Source organism: Agelaius phoeniceus, chromosome 10 (assembly GCF_051311805.1).
Source record: "Agelaius phoeniceus isolate bAgePho1 chromosome 10, bAgePho1.hap1, whole genome shotgun sequence".
In the NCBI taxonomy this organism is placed as follows: Eukaryota; Metazoa; Chordata; class Aves; order Passeriformes; family Icteridae; genus Agelaius; species Agelaius phoeniceus.
In genome coordinates this window covers 17,492,799-17,513,057 of record NC_135274.1, presented here as the reverse complement: position 1 = coordinate 17,513,057, position 20,259 = coordinate 17,492,799, and the positions used below count along the sequence as shown (strand labels likewise).

Here is a 20,259-nt window from a genome sequence, read left to right as displayed (position 1 = left end):
CTGCCGGACCTTGGGGCCGTGCTCCTGCACCCCCCGCACCGCGCCCCGCGCCCGCCGCGCCCCGGGGCTGCCGCCCGCCGCCGCCTCCTCCGCGCCCCGCGCCCGCCGCCGCGCCCGCGCCGCCCCCCGCTCCCGGGGCCGCCGCGGCTCCGCGCCCGGCTTGGGGCTGCCGAGGGCGGTGACGGGCCCGGGCCGCTCGCCCCACTCCTGCAGGCTCGTCCGCTCACCCAGCGGCACCCAGTGCCACCGGCCCGGCCCCCCGCCGCCCCTCGGTTCCCCGCCGCCGGCCACCAGCTCCTGGCCGCGGGGCAGCGCCCCCAGCCCCGCCTCCTGCACGCCGCGAGTGAAGCCGCCCTGCTCCTGCACCCCCGGGGCCACCCCGCCGCCCTCCGGCACCGCCGGGCTCAACCCTCCGCCCTCCGGCACCCCCGGCGCCCCGCTCGCCCCCTGTCCCCGGATGGTGCACGCGGTGCGGGCCCCACCCCGGCCCCGCACGCTGGGGAAGCCCCCCCGCGCCGCGCCCCTGGAGCTCCGGCTCCGCCACCCCTTCCTCCCCTCCTGCCCCCCCGCCTCCTCCTACCGCCGCCGCCGGGAGCCCGGACGGCCCCCGACCCGCCCCCGGCCCCGCTCTTAAAGGCGCCGCCCCGCCGCTTTACGTAACGGCGGGGGTGAGGACGGACAGATGAATGGATGGACGCACGGACGGACGGACAGACTCACCGCGGGGCAGCGCCAGGCCCCGGGACCGATCCGCTGCACCGGGGACGCGGGCTGCCCTGCGCTGCCAAAATCCCTGCTCCCAGTTGAGTTGGAAGGGGCTGCTCCCCGTTCCCTCTGCCCCGGCGGGGCTGGTGCTGCCCGGCCGCAGCAGGACTCCCGCAGCCCCGGCCCGGCCTCTCCGGACACTTTGCAGAGTTACCGCAGGGAGAGAGCTCTGCCAGGCGCGGGCAGGAGCTGCGGGAAACGACGTCCTTCCAACAAGTAAATCATCCCCGGGGGAAGAGGAGGGACCAGAGCTATGCCGGGACAGCCCATAAAGAGCGAGCTGGGATCCTGGAGAAGCTGCCGCTCATCCAAATTGTGCGACTTCTAGAGATGTGGTGCTTGTAAAGCAGAAGGTGAGACCGGAATGAGGGATGGGGGAGGACAGCAGAGAGAAACTGAACTTATTTGTTGATAATGCAGAGCCCCACACCCATGCAGTCTCACCTGAGCAGGCCTCTGGGACTGAGGAGGCTGCTCCTGCCCTCCCAGAGCTGCCCTGGGCTCTAAGCAGTATCCACACTTGCATATCTACCTGGGCCCATAGGACCTCTAGGAGGATGAGGGGCAGGAAAAAGGCAAGAGCAAGTGCTGGCTTGCTGGGACAGCCACACACAGGCTCCTCCAGCCACCTTCTCAACAGCAGAGACCTGCAAGGCCATGGTCAGAGGAAACCTGACATTTCATCCTCCTCCCATCATTCACCCATAGGTGTTTCAGAGTCAATGCTGTGATGGAGAGGCAGGAAGTAGGACACGAAAGGAGGGCGAGGTCTGGGGGTTTGCATACAGTTGTGCTCCTCCACCTCATTACCAGACTCCTTATTGCAGTTGTCTGTGATAAGGCAGGTCTCAGCTGAGCAGCACCATGAAGTTCAGATTTGTTACTGCACATCAACTAAGTGATACTGGAGCTGCTGCACAGCAGCCCTGATGGAACAGGACAACAGCCTCCCTCCAGCTGCCCAAGCTCACCCATGGCCATACTCAAACAACAGCATCATGGCTTTGCAAGAAGTCACAAGAGAAGGTGAGTGTTCAAGCTTCAACATCTTTATTAAAGCAGACAGCAGGTAATCCAGAACCCCACAAGAGAAACTGACTGTTCAAGCTTCAAAAACACTTTATTCAAGCAAACAGCAGGTAAATCCAGAAACAGTTTAGCACCCCACAGCAGTCAGATGCCAGCAGTGAGCAAGGCATCCCAACATCCCAGTAGTCACGGCTGTGCTGCCTAGCCAGGAGACAAGCTTTGTCTTTTGTCTCTCTCTGCTGGCTATAAAGCACAAGATTAAGTTTGACATCAAGATGCATGCAAACACCACAGTGAGGACTCCCAGACAGCAGCTCTTAGATGCCATCCAGAGAAACTGCACTAGAAGCTAGAATGTCAGAGAAAACAGTAACACAGACAGGGCTGTAGGAAGTTAGAGAGTTAAGAAAAGTTAAGGAAGAACAACAAGTTGCACAAGCCTGGGCATCAGGTTTCTAGAGACTGATGAAAATCCAGCCCTCCAAGCTGGTGAGCACTGAGCTCAGTAACTAGGCTGGGGGCCAGTCCCTGCCCTTTCCTTGCAGAGCTCCAGCTGAACAGTGTTCCTTCCCTCAAGGACTACTGCTGGGCCTCAGGTCACTCGCTCAGGTTAGGTTTAAATGACAGATCAAACTGCAGAGTTTAGGTTAAAACTAAGCTGCGAGTTAGATTTAAATGCCAAATCAAACTGCAAAGAACAACCAACAGCCCCTGGGAACAGGCAGTGCAGTTTAGCAGGTGTCACACATCAGCAGTGCTCAGCTTCAGGTCACACAGCAGAGCGGCACCATTAGAGAGCTGACACTGATTTTCCTCCCTCCATTCAACACCCAAGGGGGCAAGACTGGAATTTCCTGCCAGAACTGGAGAGTGAGCAGCCCATGCCCACACACCAGCACCCTCCCAGTGCCACAGCAGGCCAGCCTCTCTAAGTGCTACATGTACCCATCCAGAGCAGCAACCAGAGCCCTCCAGACAGCTATCAGCCCCAAGCCCTGCATTCACCTTTAATTCCTCAGGTCTTTGTAACTAATTTAAAGGAAATTTACAACACCACAGAGCACACAGTCTAACTTGCCTAGTTTCCACTAAACACTCAAGCACCACTCTTGTGACTGAAGGCAGGAAGCCAATTCAAGACAGCACAGCTATTTGAAACGGTTCAGCCTATGGAGAAGGAAGTGTCTAAGGATGTACATAACAGACTGAAGATTGTATCTGCATCACCACAGGAGAGTGAAAAAATAGGACTGCAGGAAATTAATCCATGTTAGATACTAACCATCAAGCTTCGCAGATGACGTTGCGTGATAAGCATAGAACAATTATGGGAAACACTGTCCCCGATAATTAAGTACACCCATAGTGCAACATATGGAGGTCACTGCCTCCGATATAACACTGTGGTAGGCAAAAACTACCTTGTTCTTTACACATTATGGGAGACACTGCCCCCGATAATGTCAGTTAGGTTTCATGATACATAAGGTACTGGAAGTTTGCAGGAAGCTGCCATTTAAAAATCGTGCCAATGCCTAATCTGATGTACAGGGAGTTTCTGTGTGTTGCCACAGGTGGAACTAGGGCTACACAGCAAGGCCCTCTGCTGGGACCAGGGCCAGGAAGGAAGCTGTGCTCCCTGTGAGAGCACACAGCATCCAGAAAAGGGAGCAGGAAGAAGTCTGAAGCCCACAGAAGGGCACAGACCCTGCAAGGAAGACAAATTTCTAGTATTAGAATTTCCACCCAGATTATCAGCATTTCAAGGATTACTTTGGAGCGCAACCTGGATACTCGCTACCAGGTCTGCACCTTCAAGTTTCTTCCAGAGGGGTGTTTTTGCCACAGAAAGCTTAATCGCTAGTTTTCCAAAACTTTTTGAGGGTCTTGTTTTGATTATTTTAAATGCAAAGTTCCAGTATCATGTTTGATTGTAATAGCAGATGCTGCTTTATTCAAAAACGACAGTATAACTGTCATAATTATGGAAGGCACTGCTTCCGATAATTATCTTCTATAAAAAAAACACACCATTTATAGTGAACACTGTCACTGATAAATAAATAAAGAAATAAATATCTCAGTGCCAAACAAGAGCCAACCTGCAAAATGACATCAGTCAAACAGAGTTTGGCCAGCAAGAGACTCAATTTCACACAAGGCCCCTGAAGCAGCAAGGTCTGAAGTGCCAGTCTAAAGACATTTCTGCTGCAGGACTTGCTGAGGTGCCCACCGAGGATATCAAGGGGACATTGGATAATCTTTGGGTCATTTTCCCTGGGTATTGATACCTGCCTTGGCAGAAGCAAGCCTGCAAGACGTCACTGGGACCTTGCTGTTGAGTGAAGGCAGGCAGGCACTTCAGAGCTTGCTGATAATCCAGCACTTGCGGGCTATTACTACATTGTTTAATTTTTGAACTGCAGCTCCCTGCTAGAGAAGGGACCCTAGTTACAAATGTTCAGAGGAATCCATTCCCTGTTTTGTCACTAGGTTTAGGTGGCCAACAATTAAAAGCCTGAATAGATGAAGTACCTCCCCACTCAAGGTATCAGTTCAGGAAACACCTGAGCTCTTAGTTTTTAAGTACACTGGAGCAGCTGTACATGACTGGTTTGGACTGAGGTTAGGTGGGAGCCTGGTGAGAGACTTCATGGTAATCTTACTACTGCTTTACAACTGCCTCCTGTGAATTTGTCAAGGTGAGATTTAAATTTTATGCTCAACTTTGGTCAAAAACGTTTTGTTGCCAGAATATCTACAGGAAAGTAATGCCATGTTAGGGAGTGGGTTTCGCTTAGGTTTCAGAGGATTTGGTTAGGTTTTACAACATATAAGGTACTGGAAATCTGCAAGAAGCTGCCATTTAAAAATCATGCCAATGTCTAATCTGAGGTACAGGGAGTTTGTGTGTGTTGCTATAGGTGGAACTAGATCTACACAGCAAGGCCCTCTGCTGGGACCAGGGCCAGGAAGGAAGCTGTGCCCCCTGTGAGAGCACACAGCTCTCCTGTACCTTAGACGGGTAATCCAGGTGTTTGCTGTGTCTAGATTTCGTTGTCTGTATTCCAGATATCACCCACTAAAGCATTGGCAGCCCCTTTAATGGTCCAGGTCACCAGGGCCATCTGTTCTTTCAGCTCATTCACATCCACGCTGGTCTTGTTGGCTGCCAGCTGCTCCAGGTTCTCCAGCAGACTCCTCAGGGTGTGGCTGCCTCTGCCGAAGAAGATGTGGCGGAAGGGAGCATCTTTTGGCGAGAGGTATGGAGAGAGGAAGTCGTATTCCACCTGAGTAGAGGTGCAAATAGAGGGTTATACTCTCACCTCCCAAGTTTTTCCTTCCTGATCTGCCCACCTCTGATCCCCACTCAGCCCTTTCCCACAGCAGCTCTGCAAGGGCCAGACCCTCTCTCATGAGCAAGCCATCATGTTGCCACTAAGCAAGTGGAAGAGACACCAGTCTGCACAATGCCCATGGCCCCTTAGGGAAAGGCCCATCCCAGCCAGCACTCTCTTCCTTTGTGAAGGAAGAAAAACCAGTTGAAGATACCCCACCTTCATCATCCTGTCATTCAGGGCTCTGCGGACAATCCTGTTTTCCGTGTCACTGTTTTCGATGTCTCTTCTCAGTGCATCTGCAGCTCGCTGGAAGTCTCCACGAGCAAAATACAGCCAGTTCAAGGTCAGCCCCAGTTCCTGCAAGGGAGGAGCTGTTAGCAAACCTGATTTTCTTCTTTTGCTGCTCTCTTACCAAAAGAAAGTGTTGTTTTTTTTTTTTTCTTGGCAGTTTAGCCAAGTAGCAGAACAAGTTCCTGGCAGGCTCTTCTGAGGTCACTCCCTACCCCACAGTTTCTTGTAGATTTTCAGCAAATGTGCAAATGAGATGGAAAGCTGCACTATGCTGTGAATGACAACCAGAGAAGAAACTTCACATCTATTTCCTCAAGAGCTCATGACATCCAGATCAGCTAAATCTGTCTGCCACAGCTACTCTGCCTGCACAGCTCTATAAGGAGCATCTATTCTGGCCACACTTCACTACCCTTTTATGTCTAAAGGGGAAAGGTGTCCATCCTGCTGTATCCACTGGCACAGGGCCTTATTAGCACATGGGCCCCATAATCATCAGGGATTTGGTGAACTCAGAGTCCTTCTAACCTTCACATTGCCATTGAAGTGCCAAAGCTTCTCCTGGAATGACAGCAATTCGTCACTGTATCTATCCAAGTCCAGGAAGAGCTCATGGTCATGGGTCATCCTGAGAGCTATTTGACCAGCAACTTCTGCAGCAGTACGCATGAGAGGATACAAGTTGACAGTCTTCCTTTTCAGGTTAGCCAAAGTGTCCTCAGTAGTGCCCAAAAAGGCATACTCATCATCTTCCTGCAAGAAAGAAGGTATTGGAGTTAGCCAAGAATGCTTTTCCACTGAGACTTTTTTCATCCCCCACCAAAGGTTGCTTGTTACCTCCCCCCCATCCCATCTCCCTGTGCTGCTAAGGAGCAAAGACTCAAGTGGCAAAACTCCTAAGCACTGGGAAGGGAATGGAGTTCTTGTATCTCATCCCTGACAGCTTTGAGTGACCAGCAGGATGTTCTGCTCAGTACTTGCTCAGGGCAATGATATCACTTCCACAATGCTCTCTCTCTGCTTGCTGACCAGCAGGCTGTAGAAGAGTTTTTCACTGATGCAGCAACAGATTGACATATTTCCATTGCTTTTAGCTTCCAATTCATTGACATCTGAACCTTCAGAAAAGCAAGTGACCCCTCTCCCCAAAAACCTGCAAGTATTCAGTATTCTGGAACAGAGGCTGTTAAGGCCAGCCTTGTCCCAGGAGCAGTCTTGACAGCAAGTACTGCCACAGCCACCAGGTCCAGAGGCTGCACCTCCTCCCTCTGAGAGGCTCTTGCAAGGACATTGAGCTTGGACAGCACCTTTTGCCCTGCCACCAACTTTTGCTCTAAGATACCCTTACAGCACTCTGCATGGAATGAGCACACCAGGCAAGCACACATTACTTACATCGTAGAAACCAAAGGAAACCACTGGGATTCCTGAGTAGGCCAGAAAAGGGAACGCTGCATTATCCAGATCAAGGGGAACACTGCAGAAAATAAGCACTGAGCAGTTACCAGCTGGTTTGGGCATCCCAGGAGAAAAGCTACAAGCTCTACAATTGAAGCTCTGAACCACCAGAACTCTAGACAAGACTGAAGGAGTCCCAACCAAATCCATGGCCCTATTTGTCCATTCCCTGCCACTGGACTTGGTACGAGGCTGTTCTTGCTTTGCAGGAAGGTGGCTGGGCTGCCTCAGCCAGCTTGGGGCAGCACAGTTAGTGCTGTACTGTTAACACTTCCTTAACCCCATGTCAGAAGGTAGAGCCCACCCAGACAACAGTATGGCACTCCAGCAGAATCCATACTGTTTGCTCCTTTATGAAGATCTGCTTTCTCCAGATGAAGGAGATGAATGACAGTACTTACACTTTCTTTATCCAGTCAGGGCCAGCTCTGCTATCCAGGTAACGCAAATCGTCTGCAGGGTCCTTTACCTGCACAGAGATGAGAATCACTGCACTTGTTCTGACATCTGTTTGGGCTTCTAGCTCCATCCTGGAGCTTACACTGCTGTGCAGATGCCAGAGTAAGGTGTGCTCCCCTGACCTTTCTCCACACTGGCACATCTGCCACTGAACTGTGGCATTTGCTGATTTTAGATTCTGCATGTGGCAACTGCAATTCCCAGAGCCCAGTTGATTTCAGACAGGGCCCCTTCAGAATCCCAGGTTTTTCTCCTAAATGGGTCTTTCTCCTGTCAAGTGGGCAAAGTGACCCAGCACAGCTCTGTCTGCTTTCAGTTCCCCCTTAAAACCACAGTCACCTTGATCAGATCAATGCCTTTAACTCACCCTCTTCATAGTTGTCTCCAGCAATGAGTACAGCAATGGGCTAGCAGAAATCTTGATGTCTGTGGAGCCTGCAAAAAATGAAAAGGTATTTGACATACTGGCACAATCAACCACTACTGCTAGAGCTGCCCACCCCTGATCTGCAGCTACAGTTGCCAAAGGACCTTCAACAGACACAGGACAGTCTACTGGGATTTAGCAGACTTGACTCCTCATGGCTTAGGCTGTACCAACCTCCCAGCTTCAATGACAGCAGGAGAATGGAGTCATGCCAGTCTTCAGCCAAACACCCACCAGCCACCTCCTGGCACAGCCCCCATTCCTAGAGGTTAAGGGATGTCTGTTCAAGCTATTCTAGTCCCACCCAATTTCAAGAAGTACTTGAAAGAGTAGCAGGTTACCCAGGACTGCAGTATCCAAGTTGATATAAGTGAATGCTTTGGCATGCAGCGTGGTGGAGTACCCCTAGAACAAAACAAGTATTTTAATAATGAGAAGTAGCAGTCCAACCCCAGAATGTTTAATCCACAGGAACAACTGCACAGCCATCCTGCAGAACTCTATTAAACAACCAATACCTCCAGCCACTCGGTAGCACCCACAGCTCCGTACTCTCCTGCACTCCAGCTAGCAAAGATAATGCTGCGCCGTGGTTTGTAGTCATCTGTAAAGAGAGAGAGACTCAGAGGTCTGCCCTTTCCCCATGGAGATGCAGATTAGCACTGCGGGCCCTGGGATGATGAATTGCCTGCTCCTCAGACAGCGCTGCTGCAGAGAAATGTGCCCGTCGCACGGACACTGTACCCTGCCCCCACATGCTGCAGGACTGCGCAGGAGAACAATGCTGTCTGCATTTCCACTCTGTTTAGCTGCCTGAGCCCAACATTAACCCTGGAGACAACTGTGCTCACACTAACTGCCACCATGAAGTCCCCACTGTTCCAGCTGGTCAAACGCTTCAGAGTTTTCCCACTTGGAGCCTGGCTGTCCAAGAGACAGCTCAAGTTTAAGGTTTGCGTCCCGTGTTATCCAAGGACACACTGGTAGTTGAGACATGCCAGATACAGGCAGGCAGTCCCTTGGAAGTGAATGCTCATTGCAGGCAAGTTATATTTGACAAGAAACAGCTTATCAGGAAGCTTTGTCAGATTCCCTACACCTTCTAAAGGACTGCTTTGCAACTGGGCTCTCCAGTGTTAACACACAGAGAGCTAGACCTGCATCACTACCCACCCTCATGCTTTTGTCCACAAATATTTACCATTTTTCACCATGTCTGAGATCACATGGGCAAGTTCCAACAAGATGGCAGTGCCAACTCCAGCCTTGGCTGCTCCTGGCCCCCAGGAGTCTCTCTGGGCTCCAAGCACAACATACCGGTCTGTAAAGGAGACAAGATCAAGACCTGAGCTGCAAGCTTCAAACTGCAAATACCATTTATGAGAAGAGCAGCTTTCAGTTCTGTATTAGGAAGAGAGTCTGCAGTCTGATCCCTGAATATGGCACACTGAGTGCTCTCATTAGCCTTTCCCTGGTGGCATGGTTCAGATTTTTCTCTGATGCTCAGGGGAAGGCCTTGGTTCTGCTGAGAAAGAACTGTCATCTGTCTGGGAGCAGCTGTCCCATTCCAATGACCACAGAAGGGTTCCTCTCAAGACTGAGCCACAATGCAGCTGCTGTTACCTGGTTCTTCAAATCCCTTGATAACACCAAAGATGTTCAGAATCTTCCTATCCACCATAACGTTGTTCACAGTCAGTTTCACTGTCATCTTGCTGCCACTGCTCACTGTCACCTTACATCCCATGATATCAGCTCTCCACTCCTCAAGGCATTTGTCTCCATCCATTTTTCTGAGAGAAAAAGAAGATCCTTTGAACTCGTTATCCAGCTCTGACCGTGTTTAGCTCTGGTGTGAAAAATGCACTCCTGCAACTGCAGGTGGAACCTGGTTCAGGGCCTGCCTCAGAGACAGTTTGCAATTCTGTGCCACTAATTATGCAGGGAGGGGTAGAATGCATAGGCCAAGAGGAATCCAACACTAGATTAAGTTCAATCTTTAAGGCATGAGACATGGACTCAAGTGACTCTTCTCCAGCCAGTTCCAGAACATGCTCCCTGCCACACACAGCAGAGAGCAGCAGAGAGCTCTGTCTTACAGCACCTCACACCATCCTCAGTCCTGGCAAGAGGCAGCACCTCAGCCTGCATGATAGCAGAAACACTTACCCAAACAGTCTGGCTGCTGCTTCTCTAGAGATAGTTTGGACAGGAATTTGAGGTAGTCCAGAAGATTCCACTGGTGGGAACTGGGTGTGGTTGAAAGAAGGGAAGCCTGGGGTGAAAGGGTCTCCAGTTCCAAGGTGGGCCTGTGAAAAGCAAGAGGAGTCCTCAAGTCTCACCACAGTCCCAACAGTTTTCATTTACACAAGGACACTGCTGGACTGGCCAGGCTGCAGCCTCCAGTCAGAGAGGTTCTCAAGAACAACCAGGGGAACCAGTTACATACTCACATGTGCAAAGGGGACATAGGAATCTGCCTTCCTGTCATTTGAGGGGCCCGGGTACATCAGGACACCAACTGCTCCCTCCTTTCTGGCATTTGCAACCTGCAGCAAAGAGAAACATTAAGTGTACATCTGCATTGCAAGCAAGGGGAGTCCAGGCAAGAACATGGAGTAATGGTGTGAAGGTTGTGCCTCTCAGTGCCCAACTCCACAGCAGATTTTAACAGCTTCCTGACAGATACACAAGACAGCTGAATCCTAGCAGCTCAGCCCTACTTCAGGCAAACTGTGTCTAACATCCTTATGACCAGTCAGGACACACCACAGTGTCTCAGTCTATGATTCTTTCAGCTCATACTTGCTCCTTGGAGCAGCTTAAAATGTTACATTATTTAATTTTGATTATGCTCCATCCATGTTCCCAAGATGAGGTTAGTCTCAAGACAAGCAGCCACTGGAGGCTCATCTTCACCCAGAAAATGGTGGCAGAGTGGACTGGCCAGGTTCCTGTTTAACACACCTACAATCCAGCTCTGGTATGCCACTGGTACAGACAATCTTGTACAGCTAGACACCAGTTTGGAAAGTGGGAATGGGATTGGAGAACCAGTGAGCACATTTTTTAGAAGCACTTTCTGACTCTGCCTGTCTCAGATGCCTGCAGACAAGGCTGAGTCCAACTGCAAAGGATTCTGTGCCCCAGCCCCCCCAGGAGCACCCATCTGAGGGGCAGCTCTGGGTCAGATATGGAACAGGCTTGCATATTGAAACACCTGGATCCTTTAGCCTGCTTGGCTATTTGGTTCTGTTCTCTACAGAGGGAACACTACAGCAGCATGCATGGCCACCAGCTGGATACAGTACCAGCACTGCCATGTGGTCCAAGGAACAGTCAGCAAGGGCCCAAGTTACATACTGCAGCCAAACTTTGAAAGTATCTGGCTACAGCAGCAAGAGGTATCCTGGAGGCAAGGCTGTCCTGCTTCTGGCAGCCTTATGGCTGTCTCTAGTGATATTAGCCAGCTCTGCTCCCAGGCTGGCTCCCAGCCCCAGCACTCCAGAGGTCTGGTTGCTCCAGCAAACTGCCCGAGGCCAAGAAGAATTGCACCATGAACAGTAACAAACTCTGCTCAGCCTCAGTGTCCAGACCTGCACGTGGAGCTTTAGTGCAAACAAGCAAGACCAGGCCTGCAGAACAATCCTACATACATGAGTTCTACAGACCTAAAAAAGACATACCTCTGTACCTCAAACAGTAGGAAGCATAGCTTCCTGCTGCCAAGTCTAGCCAGGCTTTGGGGCAGACACTGCTTACCTTCTCAGCAAGGGTTATTTTTCCAGCTCTGAAGATGATTATAGCTCCATTCATTGAAACACCCAAATTTCGTATCTTCTGAAAATCTTCTTTCAGTCCGTAGTTCACATAGACAGGTTTGCCCTGCAACAGAAACACTGGTTATGAATGCAGCAGTCCTAAGTCAGTAAGATACCTGAAACAGCTTACAGAGTCACTGTAACAGTGACTCCTGTTAAAGCAGGGAGCTGAAGCTCAGCAATGTAAACTGATCCAGTGCAAGACGCCTGTTGGAGCAGCGCTTCTGCCAAGGTTCCTGTCTGGATTCCAGCAGGGAAGTTTAAAGTTACTCCTGCATTTTGCTGCAGTAAGAATACTATGTGGGCCCATTTCTCTCTCCCCACCCTACCCAGCTCTCTTAACTGGGGAGGACTTTATACATTCCCTATCTTAAAGGGACTTATTTTTTTAAGCGTACAGACACATTTCCAGGATTCTTCTGGAGTCACTTACAGTAACTGTGCCGCTCTTGCTGTATGCCACATATGCATCAGGACTCTCCAACTCTTCTTGACTATCTTCTATAATGAACACTTGGTTCCTGCTGCTGTTAAATGTAGAGAGACAGCGTTAAACTCTTTCACACAAGAATTTAATTAGCTCAGTATTCCGAGTTAGTATTCTGACTGTATTCAGTCTGTGCTCTAAATTCTGATCAAGTCAATGGAGCCCAAAACAGGCAGACTCATCCCAGCAAATATCTTCCATGCAAAAATCTCTGGAGCTGGTCAGAGACATTAATGAAGGCTGATTTCTCAGACCAGTAGCAGAAAGAATATCTGCTTCCAAGTCTCTCAGTCACCTCCTAAGAGAAGCTGAGCGAACTAATTTCCCCTGATAAAAAGGGGAAGTAAGACACAAGGGTGTGAGCTGTCAGACATCACAATGCCTGGTGACACCCTCTTGGGCTACTGGAGGAGCCACTGCCAGGTGTGCAGCCCCGTCTGGGTGACAAGACAGAGAAACCTGTGCCAGCAGTTTTAGACACAGGGCATCTGCCTTTCAGCTGAGTTTTCACTCAAGTTTGTTTTCTGTCCACTTCCTAAGCATACTCGGAGGAAACAGCTCCCCCAGGAAACATCCAGAGTTCTGCTTCAAGACCCTCTGGATTTAGAAAGCCTGAGAAGAGGCAGGAGCAGTCATTGCTTGGCTAGATTGAGGCTGACTTTGCAGAGTGGTAACTTGCTCACAATTTTCACATAATTTAAGCAGAAATGACACATTTGCTCAAGACTGCAGGTATCCATGTACTTGTATCCACGTACAGGTATCCAGGTGCTATATGGACGAGATGTGTAATCTCTTCTTTAACATACCTGCCTTTATCCTGCAGCCTAACATAGTGCTCATCGTTCCACACGTCATCCAAGCGGAAGCTGGTGAACTGGTCATGAATGTGGCCGGCAGTGCTCTCATCTTCAGCTTTGCCAGCTTCAAAAGAAGTCTTACTTTCTCTTTGCCTGTAGGTAACAGATATATACATATAGCTTAGACTACAGCACCGGGCTGCACTGCAGCCTGCAAAGCCATTTAAGCCTGAGTTTAAAACACGCCACCTTACATAAGGCCCTTGTTCTCCAAATGAGCCCAAGTTCTGCTCACAGGCTGTGACTCTCTCAAAGCTCTAGATAAACCTTCTGGAACCCTTACCTCAGGTTGGCCTCAAGACGTGCAGTTGACAGTTTAGATGACAACATTTTCCTTAATACAGGCCAGTATAAGATACGTGGTCCAGGAACCTCTTCTTCCTCCATTCCATCATCTGAGTAGTAAGATGCAGTAGGAGTCATCTCGCAGTTGCCACTTCCATCCAGACACCTGTTAACCCTCTGCATGCGTCCACGATAACTCAGGTAGCCGATCAGAAACCCTGTGGAAAGAACAGGAATTTCTTTGTGCTGCAGAAAGATGACTGAACCCCACCACACAGCTTCAGAGTTGAGATACATCTCTGCTCTCACCATTTTTGACGAGCTGGCTTACCCAAGGATAGACACATATGCAGCCTGACATTTTGCCTGAGCTGGCATGTTTTAAGGGGCACTGTAAATCTGATCTTGCACTTGGCAGAGTCCCTCCAGCACCACTTAGAAAGGAAAATATTCTCTTTAGGCCACTGGCATTGTTAAAACCTTAAGAGACAAGTACCAAAGGCTTTACTCATCTGTTGACCTGTATCTCTACAGAAGCGTTAGGAGTTAATGGAGGGAAAACCAAAACTTTGACACGGACCAGTCTTCCCTTCAGCTAAATCACAGCTCTCCACAATCAAACTGCACGATTCTTCGTGCCAGTGCTGTACCATAAATCTGATCTAGACATACTTAGTGACAAGAGGCTGTGGCCTGGATCCCAGTTGTTGAATTATCTCCGAGAACAATACAGATTGAAATGTAACCACCTCAGATTACATTCAATACTGGAGTCCACTTCATGCAGTTGCCTCCCACCCTTCCTTACCAATCAAAAGGAGGAGGGCAGCTGCCATGATTACGAAGCAGAGGTTCTTGCCATTCCTCCGTGGAGGAGGCATGCTGGCATGCAGGTGCTCTGGTCTCCCAATTTCCCCTGCTTCCTCCTCATCAGCAGCCAGGTTCATCTCCACGTGGCTGTTATCTCCATCCGTTTGCCGGGCAATGCTGAAGCGTGTGTACGATGTTGGCTCGCCACTGAACTGTGAGGAAAGGCAGTCAGGAGATGGAAGAGTTGGCTACACCAGCCTGCAGTCCTTGCAGTCAGCTGCACCTGTGCTCCACCCCAAACACTGCTGGTCCATCTGCAGCTGCCCCAGTGCAGCGAGCATTTGGGCTGTCAGTAAGTCAAGATGGATGCTTTAAACACAGACAAGACTCAAACCCACTCAGGGTCTCCAGAGTCTATTTAGATTCCATTTACCCTGCACAAGTTTGGAGCCACACTGATCAGTCTAGCCTGGAGTCTTACAGATATGAAGTGGCCAATGGCATCAGCATTTCCCACGTGACCCCATGGCTGAGGCTGATTCAAGCAGAAACTCCTGCTTTTAATCAGCAGAGCACAGATCAGTCCTGACTGTGTACAATATACACTTTGATGAACACAGAGGAAACAGAAAGCAACTGTTCACGGGCCTTTGAGCCACATCCACTTTGATGTAAATACTCTCATCCAGCACCTGGATAATTTTGTATTAAACTGCCCTATGGCTACCCTTAAATTACACTATTACACAGATGGTAGTATTACAAAGCAGCTATGCTGAAGAGAGATGACCCTTGGGCATTATGCTAGCTAACATGAAAGCTGAGGCTACACCTCTTGCACCCACCAACAACTGGCACTGTTTGACAGGTTTTTACCAGTGCCCAAGCAGAGATTTTAGTCTGGAGCCCACTTTCCTAAACAGGTGCAAGGCACAGCCCAGCCTCCCACAGAACAGCAGCCCATGCACAAGGCAGCTGCTCAGATTAACTCAATTCCAGGCATAGCCAGACACTGGCAGAACCACTCCTCTTCCATTAGAGATGCTGAAATTGCCTGCAGCCATGGTTCTGCTGGGGAGTAGAGTGAGACTGGCAAAAAGGAATAGCTTTGGGAGCAGCACTCTCCTTTGTACTGGAGAACACCTGGTAACGAGCACCCAAGCCCTGTTACAACCTCAGCTCCCTCTCAAACTGTATGTCAGAGCTGGAAGTGAAGACACCAGATATCTGCTTGCTTGGGCAAAAGAAACCAGTGTCATTTCAGGCTTGCAGTTCCACTCTGACCCACACTAACCACAATGAAGTGGCTGCCTGCTCATATTTTGGAAAAGGGCAACACTGCAATCTGTCCTAACACTCTCCCTGCCCAGCTGCTCCACAGCTTGGCTTCCCTCACACCTGAGGCATGTCCTCACACAGAGGACATGCCCCAACCCTATATATCCTCCATTCTTGTTCAGAGACCAAACCACCACACTCTCAGTTGTAGCCTTGGGTCATTTCACAATCCAAGCTCTCTAGAACCAGCAGGCTTGGCTGAACAAGTTCCTGCACATTTGTTTCAAGCACAGGTTGCTTTCAAAAGCTGGACTTGTGGTTGAATTCCCACCCCCCAAGTAACAATAGAACACATGTTGATTGTCCCAGTAGGCATTTGAATGGCTTCCTCAGCAGCACTTCCTTCTGCAACTTTATTCAAGGTCTGCCCCCCCTTTCTTAACAGCCCTCAGAGACCCAAAACACGATAGCAGCTAACGATAAACCCACCAGCATGAACTGCTTGAGCCACTTCCTTATCATGGCCAGCTACTTGCAGTGACATTTGGCTCACCACCCATACAGCAGCACCTAACGCTGCTTTGGATTTATCTTCTCCAATACTGATAAGTAGTGATATTTTTTAAAATAAATATAGCTCCCTACTCATCAAGTATCTTTCATACAGTTCCATCAACACAGCCACCTGTTGCACAGTTTAGCTATACTCAATTCTCCAACTCATGTATGTTCAAATAGACAATGAACTACATGGAAAAATATAAAAATAATACTATACATATTATTATCATTACATATTATATGCATAAACATATAATCTCATACACAGATGTTGTTGAACCTTTCTTCTGCAGTATCATCAGCCCACCAAGAGACAAACAGCATTGGGGTACCATGTCTTACCAAGTTAGAGATTGCTGCCCTGGCATGATCCATTGCCTTCTGGACAAATGCAAACCAACTTCACCAAAGCCCTAGAAGTTCAGAATACAACAAGGTTAGGCTGTTCCCTTCCACTACATTACATACCTGAGATCAGTTACTGCCACTAGTGCACTGCTTGCCCATGGATTTTCTGTGCATACTTCCACCTGTCACTACATTAGTGAACCTGCATGAACCTTGAATGCAACCTAGAAGTTCCCATGGCAATGATCAGCTCAAATCAACTCTTTCTATTGAACTTTGGGCATACTGACAGGCATACAAACAAGGAATAGTCTCCAATGGCTAAGTTCAGCCAAGGGTCTTATTAATGGTGGGGACACCTCCATTTAGGGAGTGCTGGCAACAGGCATTTACTCAACTGCCACCATGGAGCCCAGATATCTAGATATCCTGGGCTCTGTCTCAATGACAGGAAGAGTCCAGCTGGAAAAGAGAAGTCACATAAGGCCACAAGGCAAAGCAGCACAAACTCCAACCCCGACAAAACACTTCTAATACAAACACCCCTCCTAGACAGCCATGTTCTCTACAACTTTATGAAGGCAATTTCTGTCTTGAAAAGTCTCTGAAAAATCAATAAGAGCATCTTTCCAAAATAATTTCAGCAACTTTTAAAATTCTAAGTTCTCTGCAAACAGCAAACATATCTGAAAGGTAAACGGAAATTGATTTACTTCTCCATTTCTTCCTGAAGAAGGTTTGCAATTTAGCGAGTGACCAGACAGGTGCTGAGGTTGAGAGCAAGCAACCTGAGTATGCCCTCAAGCGCCGCTGCTAATAGGTGCTCTGGTCCTCAGGTGCACGTGGATTAGCTCTACACCTGGGAGCTCTGCAAGGTTTTATTTGGAGATCAAAGGTTAACAGTGGCCATTGCTTATTTCATCTTTTATTTAGGGCAAGAACACGTGGAGGTGAAACCCCGACATATTAGAGAAGCCTTCCCCAAGCGACAACCTGAGGCCGCAGGCTCCTATCAAGGCACAAGTGGACTGAGCATGTGGAGGGTATGCTAAAAGGAAACCCGGGAAGAGGCAGGGAAGCACAAAGGGCCTGCGGGCATCGCCCTGGCAGGGATGCTGGCCGGGTGCGCGATACCTCCCCGAGCCCCTCTAGCCAGGCCCCGATCTTTCAGAAATACGGCAACGAGAAGAAAAAGAGCGAAAAGCGGGCACGTTTGAGCAGCCACCCCGCGGGGCTGGGCGGCTCCGGTGTGGCCAGCAGGGCCCAGCTGCGGGCTGCGCGATAAGCGGCGAGGCGATAGGCGGGCGGCCGCGGGCACGTCTGCCCCGTGCCGGCCCGTCAAGGTCGCAGGCTCTGCCGCATGCGGCGCGGCCCCCGGCGCCAGCAGGGCCCCTGCGCTGCCGCCGCCGCGGCTCCCGCGCCGCCTCCCTTCCTCCCTTTCTCCGTCCGTCCGTCCGTCCCCGCCTCCTGCCCCACTCCCTGGCCTTCCACTCCCGCCGCGCCGCGCCTCCGCGCCCGCTCACCCGCAGCAGCTCCAGCGCCGCGCCGGGCTCCTCTGCGGCGCCCGTAGTGCAGTTAGCGCGGGCCGGGATTGGCCCAGGCGCGGCCCAGGCTCGGAACGCCCCTACCGGGAGGGCAGGCCCCGCCTCCCTCCTGCCCTCAGCACGTTCCCGCCGAGGCTGCGGCTGCTCGTGGGGCTGCTCATGCTGCTCATGGCGCTGCTGCGGGCCGCGTCCCACCGCCCCACAGCCCACCCAAGGGCTCGGGCTGCTGTGTGCACCCCCGGCCTTGCTGCGCACAGGGAACCTAAGGAAGCACAGAACCATAGAGCAGAGCTCCAAGATCATCCAGTCCAGCCATGAACCCAGCATCACCCCTGTAACCACTAAACCGTGTGACCCGGCATCTTTTAAGCACTCCAGGGGTCACGATTCCATCGCCTCTCTAGAAACCTATTCCAGTACCTGAAACGGTGAAAAATAAATTTCTAATACCTAATCTGAATCTCCCACCTCAGCTAAAGGCCATTTCCTCTAATCCTCTCACTGCAGGCATAGTAGAAGAGACTTGTCCCCTCCTCACTACAACCTACTTCCTTGATAAAGAATGAAGCTGCTTGCTTTATAAATTGCCTTTAGGTGCCCTTGATACAGTGGAGGAGTCACTTACAAGCAGCATGTGTTTCAGTGGCTGCACACCAAGTTCCAGCTTCCCCCAGAGGAAGGGCTGGAAGTGGGGCAGGGAGATGAGGTTAACAACTCTTCGTGGGAAGGCATGCTTGTACCACAGTAGAAGAAGGAGTGGGTCATAGATTTAGCATTCCCACCCTCTCAGTATTTTGAGGGATGAGGGCCTCCCTTGCTCTGGCTTGGGAGGCTCTCAGCACCCTCAGGTCCCAGCAAATCTCATATGCTCAGGGCTGCCTTTTTAGATCTCAATGGGCAGAGACACCCAAGGTGCCTTTCCTTTGTGTTGGGCTGCACGGATTGCTATTTAATTTGTACAACAGGAAGGTATTATGACTTCCAGCCCCTAAACACAAGAAGTATGGACAGCCTGCATCAGGACACAGGCTGTGGCCCAGCATGAGAGAAGGTCACTGCTTCCAGCCTCAGTCCTTCAGCTCAGGACATCCCTCAAAAGCATGTCACAGCTACAGAACGCTTCAAGGTTTGTGTGTGCGCATGTTCTGCAGTACTGTGCTCATTTGTCCCTTGCTCATTAGAAAAATAAATCAGTAGGCCCGGATTATTGCCTCAAATCCTCTCCCAAGAAAGAAGGATGGGAGCAGAAAGTTTGTAGTTTGGCAGAACACATGATTTGCAAAGAGGATTATGTTTGGTGAAAAGCAATACATTCCTGTGCTGATAAAAGGGGGATTAGCTAGACCTGAAATTCAGCATGGAGGACTGGAGACAAGTCTGTAAAGCATCTCTCAGGCAAAAAGTGCTGGCGGACCTGCCAGTTCTGTTTACCAGAGGAGGTCTGAGCTGGGCTGTCTCCAGATTCATCCCTCAGCAGCTGTGATGATGCCAGTCATGGGAAGGGGAACCATTGAGGAAAACCATTGTCACTTGGCATGTGACTGACCCATGGGACAAGGTGCTGGCTGGTGCCTTGGCCCAAGGTGTAAGAGGGTTCAGAAAGAGTTCAGATCAGTCCTGCAGGCTGGATGCTCCGCTCATTTCTCACCACACCAGCCTGGATGCAGCTGCCGCTCAGGAAAGCGTAACCCAGGGAAAGCAGCCGCAGCCCTGCCCTGTTTTTTATGTTCCTCCTGGGCTCCCCCCACCAAGCCCTAAGCTTCCTTTACCTGTGCGCAGCGTGCCAGGCGCAGGGCAGCGATTCCACGCCGAGCTCCTGCCACAGGAGGGACACCTGCAGGGCGCTCAGGGTCCGAACGTTCCCCAGAGCAAGGTCACAATGCTCAAGGAAGGCGGCAATGGGATTTATTCGGTTCGCCCTGCCTCCCTTCCGGCACAGCAGGGGAGGTGCCAGCCCCAACCCGCCCTGCAGACACTCGCTGCAGGTGTTTTCCATTCCCCATCACAACATGCCTGTGCCCGGCAGTCAGTTCCCCATTTCTACACGTGCAGGAAAAAGAGAAGAAAGCTGACATTCTAGAAATTCAGACATTTTTGCACCTCAGCTGGTTTTGGTGGTAAAATACTTTAAAATGAGTGTTCTTCAAAAGCAGTGTTGTGTACCCCTGAGCAGTGGAGTGCCCTTCACCTTGCAAGGGACTGGGAGCTGGCTGGCGATGAGTGCTTGGTGGCTGGTGCCACCTCTCTCAGGACACCTGCTGCCCACGCAGTGATGCCTGTGCTGCTGGCAATACCGAGCCCAGATGCTCAGGCTGCCCAGAACAACAAAAAAATCTTTGCAAGGAACAGAGAACAAAAACGGGGAAATAGATGAAGAGGAAAGAGGATGTAGGATTGATTACTGCTGACTTCTGATCTGTCTTCCCAGCATCAGGGTGTTCCTCCTCGTTGTGGTTTGGCAAACTATTTGGCTATTTTAGATGTCCATGTGTCTT

At 50.5% G+C, this 20,259-nt stretch overlaps 1 protein-coding gene across 2 annotated transcripts; it reads right to left on the bottom strand.

The window, feature by feature from the left end:
- Positions 1-1,798: 1,798 nt before the first annotated feature.
- Positions 1,799-19,552, bottom strand: TFRC (transferrin receptor). Of its 2 annotated transcripts, none has more exons than XM_054639447.2 (19): positions 19,534-19,552; positions 16,215-16,285; positions 14,032-14,245; positions 13,222-13,441; positions 12,888-13,031; positions 12,025-12,118; positions 11,533-11,655; positions 10,224-10,319; positions 9,940-10,079; positions 9,394-9,563; positions 8,972-9,091; positions 8,289-8,374; positions 8,112-8,175; positions 7,711-7,778; positions 7,286-7,353; positions 6,822-6,903; positions 5,955-6,179; positions 5,352-5,492; positions 1,799-5,084 (listed from the first exon to the last, which is right to left on the bottom strand). In XM_054639447.2, exons 2-19 carry the CDS (start codon positions 16,245-16,247, stop codon positions 4,842-4,844), a joined length of 2,331 nt encoding a protein of 776 aa, XP_054495422.1. In that variant the 5' UTR covers positions 16,248-16,285; positions 19,534-19,552; the 3' UTR covers positions 1,799-4,841. The 2 variants fall into 2 exon arrangements, with proteins under 2 accessions (XP_054495422.1, XP_054495421.1); XM_054639446.2 differs by lacking the exon at positions 19,534-19,552 and adding an exon at positions 17,744-17,831.
- Positions 19,553-20,259: the final 707 nt, after the last annotated feature.

Coding starts and splice junctions, on each gene's coding strand:
- TFRC (XM_054639447.2), bottom strand. CDS start 16,247: ATGGATCATGCCAGGGCAGCAATCTCTAACTTG. Junction 6,180..6,821: donor TTTCCTTTGGTTTCTACGAT/GTAAGTAATGTG, acceptor TCTTTCTTGCAG/GAAGATGATGAGTATGCCTT. Junction 5,493..5,954: donor ACTTCAATGGCAATGTGAAG/GTTAGAAGGACT, acceptor CCTCCCTTGCAG/GAACTGGGGCTGACCTTGAA.